The 26,262-nt window shown below is 36.7% G+C and overlaps 1 protein-coding gene across 2 annotated transcripts; it reads right to left on the bottom strand.

The window, feature by feature from the left end:
* Positions 1-1,759: 1,759 nt before the first annotated feature.
* Positions 1,760-24,455, bottom strand: ppp1r16a (protein phosphatase 1, regulatory subunit 16A). Of its 2 annotated transcripts, none has more exons than XM_065242689.2 (11): positions 24,292-24,455; positions 22,044-22,426; positions 20,416-20,486; positions 16,053-16,198; positions 15,818-15,921; positions 12,091-12,215; positions 11,890-12,015; positions 10,458-10,533; positions 10,253-10,382; positions 9,757-9,907; positions 1,760-3,671 (listed from the first exon to the last, which is right to left on the bottom strand). In XM_065242689.2, the coding sequence occupies exons 2-11, from the start codon at positions 22,270-22,272 to the stop codon at positions 3,180-3,182; spliced, it is 1,650 nt and encodes a 549-aa protein (XP_065098761.1). In that variant the 5' UTR covers positions 22,273-22,426; positions 24,292-24,455; the 3' UTR covers positions 1,760-3,179. The 2 variants fall into 2 exon arrangements, with proteins under 2 accessions (XP_065098761.1, XP_065098762.1); XM_065242690.2 differs by having other exon boundaries at positions 24,327-24,442.
* Positions 24,456-26,262: the final 1,807 nt, after the last annotated feature.

Genomic DNA, 26,262 nt, shown 5'->3' with positions numbered 1-26,262 from the left:
ATTTAATAATAGTAATTTAAAATGACTTGTAAATCCGAGTTGATTCAACAAAAAATGTTAAGGCAGTAAAGTATTTTTTACAGTGTATGTTAAATTGTTAGTCATTACCTGCATTAGCAGTTTTGAAATGTTGATGATTATTTTAGCATTGAAATAAATTGACAAAGTATTTTGTTATATTGAACCGAACTGAAATTATGTTGCTTTTATCGGTTTCAATTTAAAACAAATATATTATTTAAGTTAATTACAATAAAGCATTAAAAGTATAATTATTACATAATAAGGGACCAGTCCAGTACCCATTAAAAACCCATACTGGGCCCTGATAAATAATGTGGGCTTCATTAGGTGGGGCCAATATGGGCCCCATGTGTGCTGCCCAGCTGGGCCCCACATAAGCCCCACTCAGGTGGGGCCATAGTGGAACCCATGGACAAACCTATATAGGGCCTACATAGAAAGCCCATATACCTTGCAATGTTGGTTGGGGTATTTTTATCTCCTGCTCCGAGTCATCTCAGAACTTTTATGACTTTTTGTTGTACTAGAAGTGAATGAAAATAAAGACGTCTGCACACTTAAATCCTTAGCAACAGGTTTTAATAACCAAGCTTTCGGTCGAAAGACCATCTTCAGGGTATACAAACAACAAATGCGGCACTAGAAGTGTAAAACAGGGTGAACAGAATCACTCCTGGAGGAGCACCAATCTTGTTAACCAGCTGCTGGGACAGACAGTTACACAAACTGTAAGGTCATCTGTGACCTAAGATATCAATGTCGCAAATGTTTGATTGTGTTACAAGACCTATTCTCTGTCCCTCAACGATCTGTTCCTCAGCATTTTTGTTTCTTTAAAAGCAGATGGTCTGTTCTTTCATTTGATATATTGAATGTTTATATATTTTAAGAAGAACATTTTCTGGAAGGAAAAACTTTTGTGAAGTTTTATTGGGGTAGGGGCGTGTTTGTTTAGGTGAATTTAAATGTCAACATTGGCCGTCAGAGATCATGGACCCTGCCTTTAAGAGAGCAGAAAAAAAGTTTCTTTTTAGTTTACTCAAGTTAACAGACTGCATTAAAATAAACTTCTTACTACACTTGAGGAATTTATTATATTTTAGTTTACTCAGGTTGACTGTACTGTACCAATATTTTGTTTAAAGTCAATAAAGTTAAAGTTAATAAGTGAAATTATTTTTATTGTATACCACGGGTCTGTTAAATGCTTTATTCTGATTGGTTGAGAAATGTTTCACAGGTGTCTGACCTGTCAAATATCTTAAAAAAAACCACCAGAGCAATGTCTGTGCTAACCGTGGTATAAGAGGAATAATTGTGTAATAATTGTAAAAATAATGTACACCGCGGTTTAACTCCACTTCATGTCTTGCCGCATTACCACCTCGGGTGTGCATTATTTCAGAATAATTAAACGACCCGTTGTCAGTTATTCCTTACATAATTTGTATTAAGTTAAAAGTGAATCTAGTGTTCTGCTGGTACAATGCCATGAACCCTACCCTCACAGCAAAGAAAAACAAACCAAACTGTGGCCCCAAACCGTCATATGAACTGAACCGTGACAAGTGTAGTGATGTAAACAAAACTGTATGTAAGATACTATGATGTCATTGCTGTGTTCAGGTGCTCACAGTGTTGTGTGTGAGTAGTGTTTGTCTGTCAATATGGTTTTTGTGTATCGTGACAACAAACGCAAGCAACCATTTATTTATTTATTTATTTACAAGAGGTTTATTAAATTAGGTGAAAACACAGGGAATAAATAGTAACTCTGTGATAGTCACACAAACATTTAAAGTTCATTAAATATATATATATATATTATACGTTTATGTATAAAAAAAGAAATTTTTGGACTATTCAAACATTTTTACAGACCATTTTGTTAAATAAAGAAACATCATTGTAGCTCTACAAAAACTTTAGATTAAAATGATGTATTCCATATCAAACATCATTAACAACGATTGAGTAAAAATACTGCACATATTGCCCAAGATAAAATCCCCAAATGAGTTATCTTGTGCAATATTAATAAATTGTGATTTCATTTTAAACATTCATCATAAGCAGGTTCATCATCTGTTTCAATTAAATGAGGTAAAAAAGCACTTGAAATGATAGTAAACCTTTGTCATTAAAGAATGTGATACCTTATGAAAAAATAAACACTAACAATAACTTAAACCATAAATTAAATAAATCAAACATTAAGCAATCATTGAAGATTTACTGGCTCCATTTTGTTTGACATTTAATTTGAATCGTTTAAATTTAATTGTTTAAATTTAATCACAAGTTGTCGTGATCTTCAATATGTTTTATTTAAAACAATCTTCAAGGCAGTCTGATGCAATAAACATTGATATGTGAAAAGAAAATAGAAGCTGGCTTACAGTGTTTGGTGCACGATGTTATGAAATTCAAAAGCATCTGTATGAAAGTTACAGTCACCAATATGAAATAAACGTTGAATTCAAAGATGATAACACTTTACAATAAGATTCCATTAGTTAGCTTATTTCAACATTTACTGATATATTTTTTAATTTGTTGTATCAGTTCACATTAGTTTAAGCACAATGAACTCTTATAAGCAAACAATGACTAATCGTATTGATATTAACACTAACAAAGACTAAATATGTTATAAACATGTTGTTGCTCATTGTTAGTTTATGTTAGCCAATGCTAAGTGATGTGTGATGAGAGGAACCTTACTGTAAAGTGTTACTGATTTAAACTGTAATGATCCATCCCACAAATCTGTTAAACATGAGATATTTCTCTCGGTTACAGTAGTTTGACTGCGTTTATATTGGACTTCTAAACTGTTTTTCTCTATTAGCATTTAACAAAACAATGCAATAAAACAGCTATTGAATCATATAGTGCGTAGTGTGTGTGAAAGTATTGCACTTGTGTGATTAACGGTTGAGAAAACCTTCTCCATAACATTCATGGGTTTTGGTATTCAGTTTGTTTGATATATTTCTGTATATTCATCAGAAGCTGTGTCCATCCATCCATCATGCACGCTAATATTGATATTAGTGTTGAAATACTTGATGTGCAGGTTCCACAGCACGGCTCATTTCCACATACCTGCCTGATATTCAGCGTTTTGTGATTGCCGTGTTCTCTCACAGACTCTACATGAGCCCACAGCAGGGCTCTTTCTTGTTACTGGTGTCTTCCTCCGGCGCCTTCAGCTTTAATAACGGTGGATCCCCACTAGATGGGGTAAAGTACACAGCATCAGGGGTCACATCAGGTTGCTCTGAAGCACGAGACTCTAGGGGAGCAAGGGCCGCTTCTGCGACTGTCTCATCCACTGAAAACTCATCCTGGACTTCTGCGGACGTAGGTAGCGGGGGTGCGGGGTGTTTTTGAAGTTTAGCGGCAGCTCTTTGTCGTTTGAGATCGGCAAGCGTGTGGTGAGATCTCTCTCTGCTCATACCGTCACCTCCGGAGGCGAGCTGATAGGAGGCGCTGCGGTCCATGAGGCCTCCTCCCAGATCCTCCGCCGGAAGAGATGAAGATGACGAGAGTGCACTGCCGTTCCCCAAAACCAATTCCTGAGCTCCCTTCTGCAAATCACCAGCCTGTGATGAAGGGATTGGGGAGGAATCAAAGCCAGACACCTGCAGGAACAAAACAAGAGCTTCAGTCACGCGTCTGGGTAAACATCAGAGGCACAATCAATCTATTCATCATCACTGTATGGGTGGCACACTGAAATCTGACTGGCTCAAAAATATAGAAGGGGTTTAAGTGTTTATTCACTCTTTATTTTCACCTCATTCAGCTATTCCTGTTACAGATTTTTTAACTCATTCCCTGCAAGCGGTTTTTGTGATTTTCACATAAGTTTCACAAAATTCCTTCCAGGCAAATTGTCTTCTATAAATATATAAACATACAATTTATCATATGAAAGAATAGACCCTCAACTTTAAACAAAAGTTTCATCCTATTTTCATTTGTTCTCTTTTATAACCTGTTAGATATGGGGGTAGGCTTCCTTAAAAACACCAAATTTTGTAAAGAAATAATAGCATTTATGTAAAGGACTTTTGTAAGGGATCTGATTCAGAACTGATCAAAACATAAACAGAGTTTTCTATGTTGTTAGATTAGTTGATGCTTCAATTTTATATAAATTGGGTAAGAGCGCAATTTAGTGGATTATAGAGGAATTATAGATTACCGTAAAAACTCGTCAGGGAAGCATCATTGACAGGAAAGCGTTTTGTCTTAAAGAGCACGTTTCGTCCGATTCACGATTTTACATTTCCTTTGGTGTGTAAGTGTGTATTAGTATATGTTAACAATATGCAAAGGGTAAAAACCCCAAAGTAAACGATGACGCGAGTTATCGTCTGCAACGTAAATCTATTTTCTTGGACTACAACAAACACACGTATTGTAGGCAACAGTTTCTTCCTGGGCCTGTTTTGACGTGGACAAGACCAACATTATCATAATTCTTTCCACTTTGGTCTCAGTCTGTAAGTTAACTCCATTGCATAGTGAGCAATCTAATTTCAGTGTTGCCATTGAAAGGGCCTATAGGCAAAAGTAAATAAAGCCCCCAAAATATAACATGGTGCTAACTACACTGATACTTAGATTTTTGTAATATTCAAATATTCAGATAGTACTAGGGTTACACTTTATATTAAGGGTCCATGAATCATGATGAACTAATGCCTCAATTAATACTTAAATATGAACTAATGCAGAGTTAAGGCATGTACTAAACTAAAACATGACATGACACATGAATTCATTGCCAATTAATACATTAACTACCATATTTTCCGGACTATAAGTCACACTTTTTTATAGTTTGTCAGGTTCTGGAACTTATAGTCAGGTGCGACTTATATGTCAAAATTATTTCATCTAAACCAAGAGTCCGCTCTATGCTGCTCCTGTATTTATGCAATTCAATGGATTCAGTAATGCGAAAGACTTCAGGACCTTTTTGAACTTGATTTGACTTGTCGTGTTAATTTAGCCTATTCAGCGTCCCAGGTATGTTCTGTATGCTATTGTGTATCCTGTAAATAACTGTTTGGGCCTATTTTAACTATTTTAACGATCTAAACGCATTGTCTAAAGCGCACAGCTCCGAATCCACTTTTGCTACTTTTAATGACGAGAAAAATGGTTCGTGCGCCGAGCGCATAGTGGAAAAGGGTTGGCCCTTTTTTTTTTAAAGAGTAATGGGTGTGTTTTGGGCGTAATGTGGAATAAACCAATGAGAGTCTCAGCTCTCATCCCCTTTAAAAGCCAGTTGCACCTGGAACCAGATCCTGTCCCGTGTTCATACTTCCTCTATATGTGCACGTCATAGCCTTATCCAATTAAAATGTATTCATCGAATTTACTGGACAAAAGTGAGGTTGGCAAAAAACAAGCCTAGTATTGACCCTCTCTGTGATCGTTGCCTTCAGGCCCCTGCAGATTTAATACATATGTTTTGGTTATGTCCATACATAACTTCTTTTTGGCTATCAATCTTTAATTGTATTTCTTTAGTGACAAAGAAACAGATTGAGCCTTGCCCTTTGATTGCACTTTTTGGACTTCCTTCAAATGTTACTGGCTTACCCAGAAATACTGCAAAGGCTTTTGCCTTCTTAACATTATTAGCTAGACGCCGCATTCTCTTGCTGTGGAAACAAAAACTCCCTCCCTCTTTCGACGACTGGGTGAAAGATGTCATGAGCTTCATACACTTGGAAAAGATTAGGTATACGTTAAAGGGCAACACTAGTATATTTTCTGAGGTCTGGGATCCCTTCATTGCCTATCTTTCTGAAAATATCAATACTTCTTAGAATATGTCAACATAGGTATTAAGTTAATGTGCACTTGGCCTGATTCGGGTTAGAAGTGGGTGTGGATACTTATGTATTAGGGATGGACCGAAATAAAAAATAACTTTACTAGGGGTGTGTGACAGATCACAAAACTCACAGTTCAGATCACATTACAGTTTTTGAGGCACGGATCGGATTATATTTCAGATCAGCAAAAAGAGGGTGGGGAAAATATAATAACAAATAAAGAAATTACAAACATTTATAAAAAAGAACAAAGCTGCACATTAATAAGGTCTAACATTAGCATTAGGTACAGAAATCGAATTAAATGAGTCATAACACTGTCTTTATTGTATAAATTAAATATATAATTATTTTTAGAGCTATTTGTCTCTTTGTTAGACTTAAGTAGGTTAATTGAGGTTACTGTCTCTTTAAATAAGCAGAGACTGGTTTATGACTGTAATCTATACATACACTTAAGACATAAACAAATGTTTTTATTAAAAAAAAGAATACTTTGGAGATAATTTTGTTTATATGTGCCCTGTCAATAACAGAAAGATTTTATGTTCGCTTGTTTGCATCTCACTCGTGTGTGCACTAGTGAGGGCACTTAAATGCGCGCGCACACAGAGAACGAAGGCGAATCCCAAACAGCGCAGCATAAAAACGATACGTTGTCTTTCATTGCTTTATTCGGCACATGTATGTTAATAGACTATACAGTATGAGACACATTTGCGTGACTCTCTCTAAAGTTTACACATCAAGAGTTCTGATCTTTGAAGGGCGTACTCACTGTGATGATCACGTCTGGACCGGACACAACCGCATGTGCCTCTGTGCGTACTTTAGCGCCTTTTTGCGGTTAAATACATCCACGCCGCATACATGTTGCTTCAGACAAGCACGTGCAGGTCGCGGTTTCTGTTTGCGTTATTACAACATTTCGGCCGTATTGTTTCGGTGATAAAAGTCTTTCGGCCGAAAGCCGAAAATGCTCTTTTGGGCCATTTTCGGCCGAAAAATTTCGGTGGCCGAATATTCGGTGCATCCCTATTATGTATGCATATGTATATATACACTTTAAAGCTGTAAGGTTTTGTTGTTTTTTAAAAAACTTTTATGCTCCAATATACAGTGTATACTCTGGACATTTGTCTTGACACTTATTGCTTTTCAATATGTATTGAGCATTTTATTCATTTATTTAATTTATAACTATTATTTATGTTATTTTATTTTCATTTTTTTTATCCAGTTTGTTTGAATATACTTTAATATAGTTTCCCCCCCTTTTTTTTTCTTTTTCCTGTTTTTGCTCTTTTGGGGGGGGGGTCGGGTTTAAAAAAAAAATTTTTGTTCATGATTCTCCTGTATATTTTTGTAAAAGTTCAATAAACAGATTTAAAAAAAAAAGCCAGTTGCGCTGGCGCTATGTCTAATCCCTATTTAGATGACGGACTTTGTAAGCTGAAAAACTAAGTGGAGGAAAAAGATCCCCAGTTTAAGATTAATGTAAAATAATTGTGTTGTTCTTTATGTGTTTTTTTCATTATGTAAGTTTATATGTGATGTTCAAAACGAAATTGTTAGTCATATTGATATTACAGTATTAGTCCAAATTCGATGGTAAACACAGCACAGAATTAAGTTTTTAACTTACAATCTACAATGATTTTTGACATAATGTATTGACAGTACAAATCTTATTGTGAAGTGTCTTAAAATGACAATTTATATTGCTGTACAATACCTTTGATGTGCATATCGTCCGCGGGAAGACGCGCTGATTATCTACAATCTACACACTAATGTTGTGATCAATATAATAGCATACGTTTTTTGAAGGGTTACGAATCAAAACAACTCACCCATCGCGTAAAACACAAGCAGGATCAGAATCTCAGTCTAGTTAAATGTTGTCGTGAAGCTCTCTCCATCCAGATAATGCAACAACAAATTGATCCTCCCTCGTTTTGTTCACAACCAGCGGCAGACGGTACAGAGATATCCATAAGTTCATAAGCAAGCGCGTAGCCCGACAGGCGCTATCGCATAGTTCCGCATTTGTCCACAACAGTGGCTCGCTGCGTCCGAAAACTCAAGGCAGTGAGGACTTGTTGCCTCGCTGCCTCTTGAGGAAATGACTTCGGCCTCGGAGGCCTGAAGGCCGCTCAGAGAAAGGCTTTCCGACGCACTTCAAAGGCAGCGTGTTTGAAATATAAACAGAGAGCGCCTTTGTGATAACTAATCACATATTTGAAAACTACAATACTAATTTCTCGCTAGAAATGCAATTAAAATGTTTAAAAAGTGAAAATATACGTTTATTTTCACTAAATTTGTGCTCCAGCTGCTTCCTTGGCCGCCATTTTATTTTTTCGAGCTCAACCACTGTTGTCATGTGGTTTACGTCAGTAAAGGCGGTGACAAAGGGTCACATGGATATTAACGTCATTGACAGGAGACTGCACTGCCCCGTGTCAATGTTTTGAATGGAAATTTTCTCATGATTTACAAGTAGTTGAAAACATTACAGATATTGATAGTAATCAGCTGGACAAAATATATAACACTGGCCTAGTGGTTTTTGGACATTTTACTGCAAATATCTTACAAATTGCACCTTTAAAACCCGTTTTCTTTTAGTCATGGAAGTAAAAAAGCAGGCTTTTAATTGCTTTAAATGTATGGCTATCCAATATCATCATAAGATAATTTACAATGTGTAAGAAAAGGTTTGTACTCTAAAAATACTTTATTTGTAACAAACAGGAGATAAAGAATTTACTAACGGCTCTCCGCACGTTTCAGCACTTGGACAGCGTCAGTTTTTTTTAAGCATTACTTAAAAAAATTTCTCATCCCACCATATCCACAGAGTCATCATATACAATAAATCCGTAAGATAGCATTTAAAAACATTTAAAAACAGATGCATTTGTTTAATGCAAAGCATTTATTTACTTACTAGGCTGCGGGTCTTTTTAAGCAGCTCTTTGTGCCTTAACGTCTCATAATCGATCCTCATTTATGTCCAAGAGACTCAATAATAATCTTTTACATTCAATCCTTAAATCTTTTATATTAAAAGCATTTTTGTGCTGCTGCGCATTCATGTAGCTATGTGATAAGCAAACCCATGTCCTCGTCCCGTTTATAGGCACATGTTACTAATGCGCTCTTTCAATAACAAAAAAACATATTGCGCCATTGACTTTAGACCAGGTTTTTGTTGGTCAATGGCGTAGTCTATTTTAGTTGCCTCAAAAATAGCAATGCGCCAACAATGCACCTGAACACACCTCGTTTTCAGACCAGAACGCCCATGGGCGCAAAAGGGGGCGGAAATGCATTTGCTATTTAAACAACTTGGCGCTAAACGTGAAAATGATAATTGCGCAGGGTGGAAAATAGCAAAAGACACTTGCATCGCGCATTGCGCTGCATTGCGGCCGGGTGTAAGATAGAGCCCTTTATGTTACTTACACATGTACGGACACCTATTTAGCCTGCTGATCTGTCCTCTAGTGTTGAATTGAATAACTTGCCTTTCCAGATTAAACGTCTGTTGGCTTGGATTTTGTGAAATCATTTTCTAAATAAACGCGACGTAGAGTCCAGTGAGACTAATATATGTTTTTTCCTCTTCAAAACACATTTTTCAATTATACGACTTATACTCCAGAGCGATGTATAGTCCGGAAAATAAGGTAACAACAAAAAAAACATGTCATGTTGTACTTAATGATGACTCTTCATTAATTTATGATTAGTACATACCTTAACCCCACATTAGTTTACATTTAAGTAAAAATACATTATGTCTTAGTTCATTATGATTCATGGACCCTAATTATAAAGTGTATGAATGAAGTATGATGGTCACCTGTGCAGTGTTGAGTTCAGCGTCTGTCTGTCTGTCCTCATCATCGTCCAGTGCTTCTGTCTGTCTCTCCTTCCACACCATAGCCTCCTTCTGATGCTCTCTGCGGTAGAGACTGCTGCGCTCATTTACACTGCTGCGTTTTACCACTTTACTGCAAAATAACAGGACATTTATCTAAAATGCATTGCATACAATAAAGCTAATATAAAACACCAGTTGATATGATGATAATGTTAATTTAAATGCTGGAACTTTAGAGTATTTTAATAAATATAACAGAGAGTGTAGATATGCCATCTACAATATCATCAGAAAGAGTACTGTATAAAGTCTGTACTTTTAATTTTCCTAATCTTAAAATATATTTATTTTACAGTGTTTTCTTAATGTAGCAGAAAGGAATTGTTTATGTTTACTCACTTAAATAAAGTGAATAAACATTAAATAATCAGGTGTCTTATATCATTAGTAGAGATGGAGAGTAATGGGTCTGTACCCTCTGCTGCCTGCGCTGGACACGAGTCTCTGCAGAGCACTCTTGTGCTTCTCCTGCCCCTTCATGATGGCGTCGTGCTTCTGTTTCAACTCCATTATTTTGGCCCTGACCTCCTCATCAGCGCATACATCTGTAATACAACGACAGCTCAACAAAGGAATGCTTGTCACGTCACTCGTGCCCAAACACGTGGGACACGTCTTACCCAGAGGCGTCTCGTCCAGACCAGACTTGGCGTTCAGATTCGCGCCATTTGCCACAAGGAGCTCCACCATCTGCATCTATAAGAGCAGCATAAAAGAAACACCATCATCACACCCGTGTGGTTAAAACCAACTAACATATTTATTTTTTCTCTATTATCTCAAGAAGAGCAAGTTGGGTTTTGGAGAACTTTCATGTATTCAGCTTTTTAGTTACATGCTGCATTGTGTACAAGACAAGTTGTGATTTGGAAACATATAGACATGCAAGATTTTATTTTTATGACAAGATTTTACTTACTGAATTACATTATTTATGGTTTTAAGATGATAGAAACTGTAAAATTGTCATAAAGAAAAGTGACACCTGACAATTAACAATGTGACGCCTGATGCTTCACAATCATAGCTTTTATGCTATTTTTAATGCATTCTGACACTGTTAAAGAGTTGGATTCTCATGCTAAACATGGGAAAATGTAACAAAAACAATTTGATGTATTACAGAGTATTTCTGTGCCGAATACTCTGTCAAGATCTAATGGAGGTACAGTGGAAGTCCTTGTACGGGCACTTCCCACTAGTGATGGGACGGTAAGAAAATTTCATATGATGATTATAGTGACCAAAGTTATCACGATTATCAAAATTATCATGGTTTTGTTAAAATGAGGTGGAAATGTTAAAAAATAACTGATACACACACTGAAAACACACTGATTCCCTGAAATTATTTCTGTGGTAAAAAATAAATAAATCTTTCTAATAAGTTTACTGTGAATGAATACAATACATTATCCCTTAAATGCCTTCTTGTGCATAAAACTATGTTGCATGTGCGCGCGTCAAACTGATTCTGGCTGGACAGGATTTACCGTGAGTTTTCAAAATCACAGTAATCAAACACGGTTGTAATGTTCATAAAATTTTAAATGATTATATTAACCGTCAGGACATTTTATCATGGTTAATCGTGAAACCGGTAATCGTCCCATCCCTACACAAAAAACGCCAGTCAGAGTGAAAGCACACGCATCAATGTCAGAACCGCAGGCGGTACGTAAATCTGCATCAAATCTCTGTGTTTTGTTGGCAATCAGCAAGTAAGGGCATATAAAGTAAACAATATGAAATATGGATATTTCTCTTACAAAATCACATTGATTACCCTCAGAAGACCTTTATTTATCACCCTGGAGCCGTGCGGTTTATTTCTCTGAAGGATAGATGCACATTCTTTGCACTTGAGAGACGTAGACTCCATTTTCAACTGTTATAAAGTTTGAATTAGCTAGGAAATTCTCTAAAATAACTGAAAATGTGTTGGTCTGAAAGATGTTGGACATATGTATCTCGGATAATTTGAGGGTGAGTATCTCATGGGGTAATTTTCATTTTTGGGCAAACTATCGCTTTAAATTTGGCAGTGCTTACCTGTGCCCAGCAGGCGGCAGCATGAAGGGGTGTCCAGCCGTCAACATCCTTTTCATCAGGAGAGACCTTGTTTTCCAGCAGCAGCTCGCCAACAGACACGTACCCATTAGCAGCGGCTATGTGCAGCTGCACAGAGAAAAACGGGGTTAAGGGTTTATAGATAAAATGTAAGAAACACATATGGTTGGATGTCTTTCTCACCAGACTCGCGCCCTGCTCATCCCTTACACCCAGATTCCCATCACTCTCAAGCAGCTTGTGCAAGTCTTGCAGCATCTCTCGCTCTTTGGCTCTACGACATTCATCTATTCGTTCCTGAGTGATTCCTTCACACAAAAATCATTTTTATTGGATATTTTCTGCTTTCTGCATATATAAATCTATTTACACAATAGCTACTGACATCATGACATAAATAACAACTTATCAATATTAAAACACACACAAACATTAAAAGCATGTCCACACCATTGATGTCAGATCACTTTTTATAATAATCTTTTAATAAATAATCTGTTGAGGTTTGTCCTCATACATACTTATGTTCTTTGTAAGTAAACAGTTTTTGTGTTTTTGCAACATTTAAGCAACATAAACTCACTAATGTTGATGTCAGAAGTACTGTTATCCTGCCTATTATGTCACCAGCTGCTTCATCTGACTCGTTATAATTTTAAACAATTTGGTACTGTAGAAAGCCTGATTCTGGTGATGTGCCAATGGCTCATCTTGCCATTTTTCAACTGAGCTATGATATTAAAGGCGATGACAGTCAAACACACATTTACATTCACGCATTTGGCAGACACTTTTATCCAAAGTTACGTACAGTGCATTCAAGCTATACATTTTATCAGTATGTGTCTATATGCGTGTACCCTTGGATCGAACACATAAACGATTGCTCTCCAAACATCATGATCTACGTGCTGAGCTACAGAAACATATGCGAGTGTGGATGAGGTTACGACGCACGCAATTTTCTCCCGGACCGTCCCCTTCACACTGAACTACTGTAGACCCTGACTACTGTAGTGACATACTGACAAAATAATAATCTAACGTGCAATATACTGCACAATGGTTTTTATATCAGTCCTGATTTCTAAGGTGAACCCAGAGTCTTTTGTGTGGACTTTAGACTTTCATAAAACTAAAGCGGCTGCTCTTCGCCTCTTTCATTTTTGTTTTATTTTGTGAGGGTGTGAAGTTGCAGGAACTTATTTCATTGGATGCTTTGTAATATCTGAGAAAGCGCTTACATTTGCATGTAAAAAAGTATGAGCGTGTTTACTAACAACACAAGCAGCTAGGTGTGTAACAATATATTGTGCAATTCTGCTTGATATGCTTGTTTTTAGGCCTCATCACACTGTCAGTGAAATGTGACCCAATTCCGATTTTTTGTTTATATGTGACACAGATCGGATGTGTTCTATGGTTATGTAAACAGGAAACAAAACGCATACTTTCGGATATTTCGAGATCAGTTTCAAGCCTCATTAGTATGTGGAAATAAATCAGATATAAATCAGATACAGTATGTGCCTTTGCGACTGTTTTTGGAAAACAGGCAGATCAGATTTTCTGAGGCATTGCGTTCTGTACATTAAAACTGCGACAACTTAGTACTTAGTAGGTTGGATGACCTCATATTATTCTTGATTGGGTACCAAAAACCGGTGCCATTATGGCCGGTACCTACCGGACTAAATCAGAACACAGATTTCGGTGCCTCGTTTCCGTGCCTCTTAAAATGCATGAATGGTCAACTGAAATATTTTGCTCTCTGTGGGACAAAAAGGATAATGACACCAGCACAGCACATGATGCTAGTTAAATTATACTGCACTAAATAAATTCCTGACTTACAAAATTCATGAATGTGAAAGTCGGAAAGCTTTGATAATACATATGATTCAAGTTTCATTTCTTCCCTTAAAGCTATGTTCTACGATTTTAAAGATGGCTCATTATTAATAACCTTGTTTAGATGCTGGTTATGGTTCTACAGTAAAATCCTAACAATATGAAGAGAAAAAAGAATGAAAAGAATCCATTCACTCTATTGGGTGTACAGCGGCAGAGAACTGCTCTCATCCAATCCCCGCTCCACTTAAAACTCCACCTGGCGCTCGCGTCTCCACCCCATCGCACCCCACCCCGCCCCCTCCTGCGACATGAAACTTCTGAAAGTGTATGGTAGCTAGCAAAGTAGCAACGGCTCACAAATGGAAAAAAAACTAACCGACAGCAGCAAGCGGCCCCTGCTTGTCCCTACAGTAAAGGTTGGAAGAAAGAGAAAGTCTGTAGAAAATGTGAAGAACGCCGAACTCAAAGTCAAATTAATATAGGGTCTGCCATTGACCGATGGAGGAAGCTTCAGGGAGATTTGGGACTAAAAACCGAACGGACACGACTGACTTTTTGTTGAGCAGGTAAGCATTTATTTATACTTTTATGGTGTGAGGTGTTTTATCAGTCTGACAACATGCTCAGTGTAAGCTAAATGCTAACACATTCACGACACTCTGTACAAAGATGAAGTGGACGCATTGAAAAAAGATAGATATGTATTAATTAGTCTAAGTTGAGGTAAGAACATAGTAAAACATTAAAAATGGTGGTGTTTTCCTTTAATTTATTATTATGAAATGCCACTGCATTTAAAAGCCAGATGGCGCTCTTGTTCAGAAACTCAATATGCACTGCAGAAGAAGTAACATTACACACGCAGCTCCTGGAAATGTTTAAGCATATTTATATCACTGTTCTTCAAACATTTTCTGATAATTTCAAGGGAACAACCAGCCAGCAGAGCTTCACCCACGTCCTGCCTCTTTACCAATTTTCGGTTATCCGCGAGTGATGCAAGGTGACATGCAGCCAAGATGGCAACGGCAGGCCCCGTCTACTATTGTCTTCAAAAAAAGCTCTTCACAAACCTATGGGGGATGTCACGGACACTTCATCCATATTTTTTACAGTCTATTGTATTTTCATGATAATAAAGAAAACTGTGATTTTAGATTGATAAGGACTGTCTAATGATCAAATAGCTCTAGTACACGAAAGAGCTGTGCATAATATCGCCCTTGCAATTCAGAACATATAGCCGGCAGGTATTAAAGCACGCATCGTGAAATACCGCCACGTCCCTACAAGCAGCGTAATATTACTGCACATCTGTTTAAATGCGTCATTTCTCCCGCTTGTGTTTTAGCAACTTGCCCATAAACCATCCCCTCGAAGTAATAAGGGCGGAAGCGGTCGAAACAAGTGGACAAAAATCCGATCGACTAAAACGTGTCTTCATACCAGATATAGTAGTACAAGTACTTACATCATTTACAAACATTTTATTATGTTCTGTAAAAATCATATCAGCGGCATATGCACCAATATAGATATATCTGCGACAGGCTCATATCAGCCAATAAAATAGGCAAAACGATAAATCGGTCGGGCTAAAAACAGATTATATGTAGAACGAATTTGTATAAGTATATATACAAACCTACAGACAGGTTGACATACCTGTATAAAAAAGACGGATCTTTAGATATGGAGATTATAATTGTCATAGGTTCTATGAGGTGATGAGTCTGTTTTGAGGAGTCAAACTACATCACATCAGCAGAGAGAAAAAGAGTGAGAGAGAGACCCACGATGGATTTACTTGTGCTTATTATGATATTACAGAAAATACTTGTTTGTTTGTTGTGTATGGATTATTGTTCTCCATCACAATCAGTCTACACTACAGGAGTGCAGAGTTAGCCACACTCACATATTTACATCTCGCAGTATCCACAATGTACAAAACTCTGGTACAGTTAACATTTTATTTCATGGTAACGGTATGTACTGCCATACCACCCGGCCGTACTACACATGACATGTGTGGTATTTATTATAAGCCCCTCACCCTGCTCAGCCATGACCATCTCTATGAGTTCTAGCGTGGCATCATCCTCACACAGATCATATGGCATGTTCCCATCTGCATTCGCCGCCAACAGATCTGCACCCCTGAACACATCAACATCACATGCAGCATGTCATTTTTGTATTCAAATGCTTCAGACAAACACGTTTGAAGGATAAACATTGTGCATGATAAGGTCCGCAATAATAACCCTCTTATAAACATATAAACTCACGCGTCTAAAAGTAACTGGACAAGGTTGGTGTGTCCGCAGGTGGCTGCAGCATGCAGTGGAGTCCACAGCTCGCTGTCACACGCGTTGACGTTAGCGCCCGCATCCAGAAGACAACGTGCCACATCCACAAAATCATCTATACAACACTGCAGAAAAACACGACAACTTGTTACAGCTGCTGCTAAATGAAAAGATACAGTAAGGCGACTGACCAACCATATTCATTAAAGTAATGTGTTACACCCAAATGAATATGCTCAGATACCAAGATGTGAATATCTAAAGAATTACACCATAAATAAGACCTTATTAGTGGTCAAATGGATCACAAAACTCACGATTCAGATCACATTACAGTTTATGAGGCACAGATCAAATCATTTTTTTGATCATTTATCAAAGTATGAAAATTGATATAAATGAGAGAACAAAGTCACACATTAAGTAAAGTCTTAAATTGGTGTTAGGTACAGAAATCTGTAGTCTGTATAATCTGTATAATTATTATTATTTTTTTCTCTTTGTCATGGGTTGTTAGATTAACACTAATGCCAGACTTAAGTAGGTTAATGGATGTTACTGTCTCTTTAAGATAATGGCGCTTTGGGAAGATACAGCAGCATAGAGAGTCACTCAACATAGAGCGAAAATTACGTTGTTTTTCAATGATTTATTGACAAGTGTATTACTACTACCGTTTTACATGTTTAAAAATGGACCGAAAATGTATTAGATGCATTTTATTTAATCATCAGACATACCTCATTACTTTATTTCCAACATTGCAGATAAATTGCATTACAGACCATGGGGTTTTGTTAAAATATGGGTTGCAGGTGCACAGGTAACAATGTTTGTAATTCTGCTGGTCTGAATTTTACTACTATTATAATTGACCTTTCACCTACATGCGTGCAAGCGGATGTTTATTTTGTTAAGACTGAGCTACTGAATGCTGTTGTCTGTCACCTACTTTGACTTGGAAAATGTAAACAAATACTGTAAGCTATTGTAGGTATGGCAGCTTTGTATTGACTGATCTGAATTTTCACAACAGATTATGGAGAACACTTCATGTCCATGACATTATAATTTCCCAAAAGCAGATACATTTAAAAAATGTATATGTGACAAAAAAATAATGTCATGATACGAGTTGTTTTACGATCTGCAGACAGACCCTTATGAATACAAGAAACCTCTGCCACAGACAAAACAGAGAAAAACAGAAAGATGATTTCCAGCTTCAGTTTCTTCTGTTGTTTTGATCTGTTGGCTCAATGTGTTTCTGGTTTCTCAACAGTTCATTCATGTTGTTATTCTCATATTATTAGCTCACGTTCACAAGCATCTGTATAACTTCTTGTGTTGCCACGAAACGTACTGAACACATTCATTACTAGAAAACACAAGAATAGATTAATCATGATTCATTCTTTTGTTTGTTTATTCTCAACGCCAATCCAGCATCTATGGCTATATTCATGGCGAGAACCGGTTAATCCACATTAGTTGATCCACACAAGTTTATTCATATTATTGAGGGGAGGGGCAATTTGGTATCTCCAATTCACCTAACCTGCATGTTTTTTTGGCCTTTGGGAGAACACGCAAACTCCACACAGAAAGGACACCTGACCTAGCCGGAGACCTTCTTGCTGTGAGGCAACAGTGCAAAGTTCTTATGAAACGTTACAGTAGTGTATGTTTTTTTAACACAGCTGCTTTGGTGCACACACACACACACACACACACACACACACACACACACACACACACACACACACGCACACGCACACGCACACGCACACGCACACACTGAGGGGTTAACCCTAACCCTAAGAGCATTGAATGCTTCAAGGTGCCATAGAATAAAAAAGTGTATTTACCTAGGCATAGATGAATAATAAGAGCTCTGTACATGGCAATGACATATCATGACACATTTGCTTACTCATTTTTATGTAAACCTTGTGGACACAAAAGGCTCACAGTTGTCACAGTTGAGATGTACGCTACAACATTAAAGGCGCAATCTAAAATACATCTTTGGTGTCCCCAGAATACTCATGTAAAGTTTTCGCTCAAAATACCATACAGATAATTTATTATGATGTTTTGGGTGTGTCCTTTAAAATGCAAATGAGCTGATGAAACGCAAACACTGATCCCAATGATAATGGTTTGATTGTGCTGTCAATTATTTTTTCTCTCCCTCTTTCTCTCTGCACTAAATGGCAGTGCTGTGGTTGGATAGTGCAGATTAAGGGGCGGTATTATTATAATAAGAGCTCCTTATGACATCAAAAGGAGAGCCAAATTTCAATGACCTAATTTTTCACATGCTTGCAGAGAATGGTTTACCAAAACTAAGTTACAGGGTTGTTCTTTTTCACATTTTCTGGGTTGATAGAAGCACTGGGGACCAATCATAGCACTTAAACATGGAAAAAGTAAGATTTTCATGCCATGGCCCCTTTAAATTACACATTAAATTAAATACAAAGTTGTTCAAATTTTTACTAATGTGAGCTACTAATCAGAGCAGAGCTCAACATTATTATTTATGACCCTTCCAAATAGGGCAAAAATAGACCATTTCATTCAAAGGACAAATCCTAGGGTTGTATATGGACTTGTATTTTTTGCACTTAATAAAGTTACATACCTTCTATGTAAATCTTAACGGGACAGTAGGGATGCAGCGATTATAGATTTTGATGGTACGGTTATAGTCTGATAAATAATCACGGTTGTACGGTTATTACGGTTATTAAGGATTCATTTATTTCACAACATTAATGTATAAAATCACATGAATAAATTTTTAATCAATTGCTACATTTTTCTGTATTTTCAGTTTGTGTATTTTTTCTACAATTCTTGGACAAATGATAATAATAATAACTTAGCTGGCTTTGACTTAAACAGTATAGGTGCCTTTAAAACCTGTAGGCTATTCATTTTAATGATCTTTTGAATAAATGTAATTTTACATTTGGACTGAATAAAGTTATATTATTTTGGTTTGTTTGAAGTATTGAAGTAAAATATATGAAGTAAAAATGATAAGAGCCTCTCAAAACGAATAATAACACAGGGTCATCCTGGGCCAGGTACTGCCAGTCATTTTGACAGGTGTAGCTTAATATTACACAAAAATCAAATATAAATGTTAGGGGTGGCAAGATTAACGTGTTAACTCATGCTATTCATTAATTAATCATTAACGCGTTAAAATAATTCAACGTAATGAAATGCAGTCAGACCACCAGGAGCCCCGCCCGGGTTTGATCCGCGAGCAGGAGGTTTTTAATGCTGTACAGAGTAGACCGATTGAAGTGTGGCTCTTTCATGTACGGATGCAGGTGCGTGGGCTCACACACCCACCCACACACACACATACACAAACCAGATGCACGAACAACCAGGAGACGCGTCACGCGCACATATTCTTTTGAACGCGGAGCTTTGTCATACAATGCACAAACCAGATTTACGAACAACCAAGAGACGCGTCACGCGCACATACTCTTTTGAACGCGGAGCTTTGTCATACAATGCATCATGAGGCATGCGCCTCTTGGTGCTTCGTGGATCTGGTTTGTGCGTGCGTGCGTGAAACAAAAACACACGGTGTAGCGAAGGCTTTACGGTTACTTAACCGTGACGTTTTAAAGCGCGGTTAATAGTGAAACCGGTTAATCGCTGCATCCCTACGGGACAGTAAGTAGGATTTACCTCCATCTAGTGGTAAAATTGTATTTTGCATTAAAACGAATAGTGCTCTCTAGCGCCTCGCTTTTCCAAATGCGTGTTGCAACTACGGTAGCCGTTATGAACTCACTGATCTCCATGTCCGTTTCAGCTGGTTCACGTGTTCTGAATGAAAATGCGTTGTGGAAACAACTCTGCTATTATAATTTATCCATACGGCGGACTGACATAGAAGCCTCCTTGGACTTACCCGTTCAATGTAAGTAAAGAAAAGAAATTCTAATCTTACAAAGAAAAGTCAGATTAATGGCAGAGGTCATTTGACACTAATGAGGACATATTTATGAATAAAGACATTCATTTTGATTAATAAAACACTTAAAATCCTACTTACAGTCTCTTTAAAGAACAATTTAACATATTATTTCAATGCATTCTTGGGCACCTTTAAAGCATTTTCTGTAAAGCAATATGCATTGTAAAACGCACTATAGAATAAAATGTACATTTAATTAAATGAATGCAATATCTTCTGATTAAGTCACATGCAGTGAGCTGTTTTAAGAATGGACACGTTACTCACATTGTATGATATACACATATTCCTATTAGTAGTGTAACAGTGATAAATAACATGTGTGTGCACCTGATGTAGTGCTGTGAGGCCGTCTTCATTAAACAGGTCTGGACTGACTCCATTATTCAGCAGCTCTTGCACTGTCATGAAAACACAAACACTCCAAAGTCACACAAAATACAAATGCAATTGGATTTCACAGACACTTCAACAAGTCACGTCAGTGGGCTGTATAACATTATATATAGTTGCGATCAAAAGTTTACATAAATTTACACCTCGCAGAATCTGGAAAATGCTGAAATGAACATCACCACATGTTGACTGTTAGCAAAGAGTATAGAAGTACAAGAGGGGAAACTCTCATTCGTTTTTGGCAACAGTCACTAGGTGGCGCTTCAGTAGCGCAGCCGCCATTTCGGAATGAAAATTCTCACAGCCAATTCATTCTCAATTAATTCTCAGCGAATCTCACAGCCAAATCAGAAGCGCAATAGTAAGTTTCTTAAATTAAAATTTTGTTCACTTGCTACACCTACACGAAACGCTGTATTGTCTTGTATGTATGTGTTGATTTGTTGTTGTTATCAGTTGTGGAATCCAATCATTAAATAGATACACATTTGATGTAGTTTTTTCTTGCTTTATTATGTAATTCTATTTTATGTTACTTTACACATTTACTATTATTATTAGTTACCAACTCCACTAGGTATGAAATATATTTTGTACATATTAATCCCCTGGATCCCGCTACAAACATTATAATCTTATAGAACATGATGCATTGTTCTGTCTGTTATCCTACAGTATAATTGCCACTTTTGGACAGTGGCTGTGTTTTTTTTTTATTAATCCATTTCGAGCAATTCAGATGTATGTGTGTGTATATGTGTATGTATATGGAGCCAAAATATTATGTGTGGATGAGTTTATGTCGGTATGTATCTATGTAAAATTAGCCTATATAAAAGTGGAAGACTTGTCTAAATATCTGAAAATAAGCTGTAAAAAGGGATTAATGATCACCGGTCTGATTGTATGTTATTCTGTGTTATCATCATTCAGTTTGAATTTGATCTTTTAAATGTACAAAGTAGCTGATATTGCCATTACTTCTGGTTGACTCCCAAATGGGACAAATCACAAACCCAAACGGGACAAATCAGCTGTCAGCAAACAACCCCTCTAACTCAACCTGTCTGTGTGCACTGTACACAGCTCAGTTAAAATAATTTCAACACTACATAAATGAAGTCTTTGGTGAATATGTGTAACGCTAAAGGGCCCATCTGATACAGATCTGGTCAGAATTAAAAATATTGTTTTTCTGATTCTCATTTAGCTTCAATTTAATGAACCAGTACCAATTAGGGAAATATCTGAATTGATTATAAAGTTTTGAGTTTTACTTCAAAAGACTTTTTCTCAATTGTTGGTGGTTTTACATCCTCATTTCCTCACTCCTACTCCTCCAAACGTTTGGTCTTCAGTTACTTCAGTCATCTCATTTATTGACTTTGAAAATTGATTTCCGAAAAAAAAAAACTTCTTTAGTTAATAAGTGTGAAAATATCTCTAATGTAATATAATTTTATATACACGACATACAGTAGAATGACACAAGGATGTAAAAAAATCCAATAATGTTTGTTCATGTTTGTTTAAACCAATCCCTTCCAATCTTCCAGTCTTACCTTCATCTCGGTCATTCCTAGCTGCAGCCTCCAGTAAGGTCACGTTGGTGGGGAAGGTCACTTTCTTTCTTTTCCCATCATCTTTATGAACTCGAGCGGTGTCTTTCTCAATCTTAGCCCAGCCTTTGAGTTGCTGAGCACGTCTCTTCTGCGCATGCTTTAGACGCTCAGTAGCTGAGAGACGCCCGATTGTGGCCATCTCAGCTAGCAGCTCCGCATGTTCTGCCATATGCTCAAATCAGTACTGTTCACGTCTTCACGATACCACCGAGACTTCTGGCTTCTGTGTCTCCAGTCACAAGGATTCATCAAACTCGAGATCTAGCCAATGAAATCCAACCATTTTCTTGACAATCATTCACACAGGGACTGTGCAGGAAAATCTAAAATAAGAAAGAAAGAGTTCATTTTTTACAGTAACAGCTCCTGACCATAGGTATGAGTTGATTATTCACATCCACGTATCTCAAATCATCTCACATTAAACACATCCAACTAAGACAGTGGCAATGTGCACCTGAATTTTAAAATAAAATTACTGTAGACATTGTTCACCAGTGTCCTCCAGAGGCATAATCGTATAAGCTTAGCCCTTGAAAAATCGGACGAAAGCAGCAGATATTTAAAATGGCAAATAGCATATAAAACTAAGGGACTTTACCACCATTACTACAATACGTCTTACTGTCATCTCAATATATACTGTATAAAGTATACATAAGTATACATACTTAAGTTAAAAAAGCTTAATTTGTTTAGGCATAACCAAATGCAAGTAATTTTAAATGTTTGTTCATCTTAAATTTTTCACGAAGTAATTTTTTAAGTAGATCCAACTTTTTGCTTTTATCTTTAGTACATTATCATCATAACCATTTTAGAAAAATGGCCAAATTTAAACTGCTTAACTATTAAACAAAAATTAAAGTTGTTTTCTCTCACAAAGGAATCATTTCGCTTTACAGGACACATTGACCCAGTGAAGTTGTATGAATTCCTGTTTCTGATGATGGATGGGCTTCAAACATGCAGCTGATATTCAATGCCATTATAAAGCACGAGCCAGAATATCACTTATAAATGTGTTCAGCTGAAAGAGGAAAGCCTAGTTTGGCATTAAGGTGAGTAAATAATGGGGTCATTTTCATAACTCAGTGTACTTTTCCTTTTACTACCTGCTATAAAGTTAATAGATTGGTAATGACTGAGACCCATGTCTTTAAATAAACTAAACATAATGTAGATAAACTTGATGGCCTATTGGATTTTAAAAATGCTTAAGGTCTAAACTACACTTATAAATGAATTTAGAGGACCATTAACTCATCTTTCATTAACATGCTCATCAGCAAGATAATGTTGTCCGATTATAAACGATGAAAGAATCCATATAAAACCAAAATTTCAACTCCAAACCCCTTACTAACTGAGCGTTAATTTTTCTCCATATTTTATACAACAGTCTTGGAAAACAGCCAACACATAAGAAAGCCAGTGAATGTACAGAGCTTCAACTTTAGCCTGCAGTCATGTATTTCAATGCTTGAGAAAAGATGAAATGATAAGACGGTTAACAGTGAAAACATGGGTGTAGCAACAGCATTTTTGCTATACACTACAAAAGTTTGACTTTCTCAAACATAAGGATGCAAACTGGGTTACAGGAACAGTAACCTAACCTAAACAGTAGTTAGATACACACACAGAGTTCACTGTATATCTTAACTCACCATATTCAGCCATTCTACAGTGATGGAAACATAGTAGAGACTTATCATAGTCTTGTACCATAAAACTTACATGACACTCTAGGATACAGTAAAGAATCCAATAGAAACGTATACTATGGTACATGTCAAGAAAACACGGTACTACCACTGTATCATGTCCCAAAAGACAATGTATTACGATGGTACATGGCCAAATGCATTACTGTATAGACTTCATTTATCGTGGTGTTGTTACAGGTGTGTTTGATAGTAACGGCTCGGTTTCCTGTTTATTAGCAGAAATGCTAACCTGTCTGAAGTTCAGAGTTCATCTCAACTCCACTGGACTCTTGCTATAACGACAATGATGACGACGACTCAAGAGCAATTTTATCACTGATAAACACTACAACACTTCATCAGCTATTGTGTATTAAGACATTGTGTGACGTTATGTGTGGCCTGTGAACACCTGAACACACACCTGTCATTTACGTTACACACCTGTTTGACACATAACATTAACGCTTCTGTCTCACCTGCTACTCCGACTGAACACAATCCGTATAATTACCTCTCGTTCATTCTCGTTTAAGTTATTTTAGGCAGGATTAAGAAGTAATAAAAACGTTCGTCGTCCGTAAGAACTGCAACACTCCTCGGCCCGTCATCCCGCTCGCAGCATGCCGACAGTCGGCGCTGTCCTCACGCAAACACCGATCAGCGGTTCTCTACTGGGCGGGGATTAACGGTCAGGACGTTATCTGTGATTGGTCAGAGAAAATTTGCTATCCCCCAATCATAACCGTCTCAGTGACCGCTGCACAGGGCAGTCTCATGACCGAGGCCCAGGGTTTAATACGGAAACTGCAGAAGTACAGTAAAAAAAAAAATGAATAGGGCTCAGTGAAGTCAATACGGTAATGCATTTGGCCATGTACCATTGGGGGATATATATACACCGCAACACATTTCATCATTGCAAACTTTAATGAGTACATTACACTATACACACCAAATTTTTTACCTGTCTGGGTCACATAAATAACCTGTCTGGGAGGACATAAATAAATCAATTAATGTAACATGGCTGCATCCTCACTGACAGCGAATCCTATGATCAGTGTCCCATGTCATTTTATTATGTTATTGTTTTAATATATATCAAAACTGAACTGACTGAATGGCTGGATGAATAATTGCACTTCCAATATGTAATCTAAAAAAAGTCAAAACTGTGAAATAAAGTTACAAATAGCCCACTTTAATTATTTTATTTGCCCTGTAATTTGCCCCACAATTTACAACACATCATAATGATATTATCAAATTTGTACTTGATGCCAAAGTATTCTTATTTTAATTTTTAAAAACATTTAACAAATGTTCAGGAAACTATAACAAACACAGAATGTTCCCCTAAAGTTTGTTTTTGGTAATTTTTAGGTTTTATTTTTTCCAACCTAAAAATAACGTTCTATTACTGTAAAGAAAACTTTCCTGGCTAACCAAAAACAAACATTGGAAAATAACGTTATGGGAACCAAAAACTAACCAAAAATTGTTACCTGGGTACTTACATTGTGCGTGCTCACAAACACAAAGCATTTTCCTGACCCTCATAATATGCGACATTCAGTGTTGAATTAAAACTTGAAAGTTTAATAAAATTTGTTTTAAAGCTGTACTAGGGTGTTACAATTACTATACAGCGTTCGTTATCAAATAACAAGTGTTATTCTTTTCTTAACCTAATCACAATGTAACATCTTAACACATAGCCTAATCAGTTTGTCATTTATTCAATAGGCTTTTGACCAAATTATTGATTTTTGATTTACCACTAAGTGGAATAATAATAATAATAAAAATAATAATAATAAAAGGACGGTTTTGAAGAAATACAGATGTAGCCTAATATAAAAAATAAAGATGTATTTAAAAAAAAATCATCTCGTCTCAAAATAGTAACATTACTCACAAATTAAGCTACACTCCAGCTATTCAGAATTCTCAATAAAGATTTGAGAACTTAGCTTATCTGTTGTATAACTTAATTTGTAGAAAATAGTTTCTCATGATTTACATGATCGAAGGCCTTTTAATTCTAGTCGCTACATTCTTATAGGCTATTCGTGATAAAAAGTGTTTTAAAAGTAATGTGGCCTTATCTAATCTTTGCATATTAGTCATGCAATTTAATACATAATTGTCAATGTATTTCTTTTTTTTAGTTGCTCTTTTTTACACCGCTCGACATCATCTGTTTTTCACCATTAAAGTGAAAACAGATAGATTGTAGCTGCCACTGAATACATAAGCTGTATGGGAAGAACGGGGACGGTTGCAACTCATTTTATATTTCCTTCATTTTTTCAGAAGACTCATTAAAATGACATACACTTTAGACATTAATTTCTGAGCATATTTTTTTTTTTATCTAGAAAAGTACTTTATCAAAAAGAATGGAATGGTCACATATGGATACTTTCTTCCAGAATAGAACAGGG

The sequence above is a fragment of the Paramisgurnus dabryanus genome, chromosome 1 (genome assembly GCF_030506205.2).
Source record: "Paramisgurnus dabryanus chromosome 1, PD_genome_1.1, whole genome shotgun sequence".
Lineage (NCBI taxonomy): Eukaryota > Metazoa > Chordata > Actinopteri > Cypriniformes > Cobitidae > Paramisgurnus > Paramisgurnus dabryanus.
The sequence above is the reverse complement of the archived record's forward strand: the minus strand, read 5'-3'. Positions and strand labels throughout refer to the sequence as shown.

What these genes read in the sequence shown, in the direction of transcription:
- ppp1r16a (XM_065242689.2), bottom strand. Translation starts at nt 22,272, where the DNA reads ATGGCAGAACATGCGGAGCTGCTAGCTGAGATGGCCACAATCGGGCGT. An exon ending in GTCCAGTTACTTTTAGACGC is followed by an intron (nt 15,922 to 16,052) that starts GTGAGTTTATAT and finishes TGATGTGTTCAG; the next exon opens with GGGTGCAGATCTGTTGGCGG. An exon ending in GATGGTCATGGCTGAGCAGG is followed by an intron (nt 12,216 to 15,817) that starts GTGAGGGGCTTA and finishes TTTTGTGTGAAG; the next exon opens with GAATCACTCAGGAACGAATA.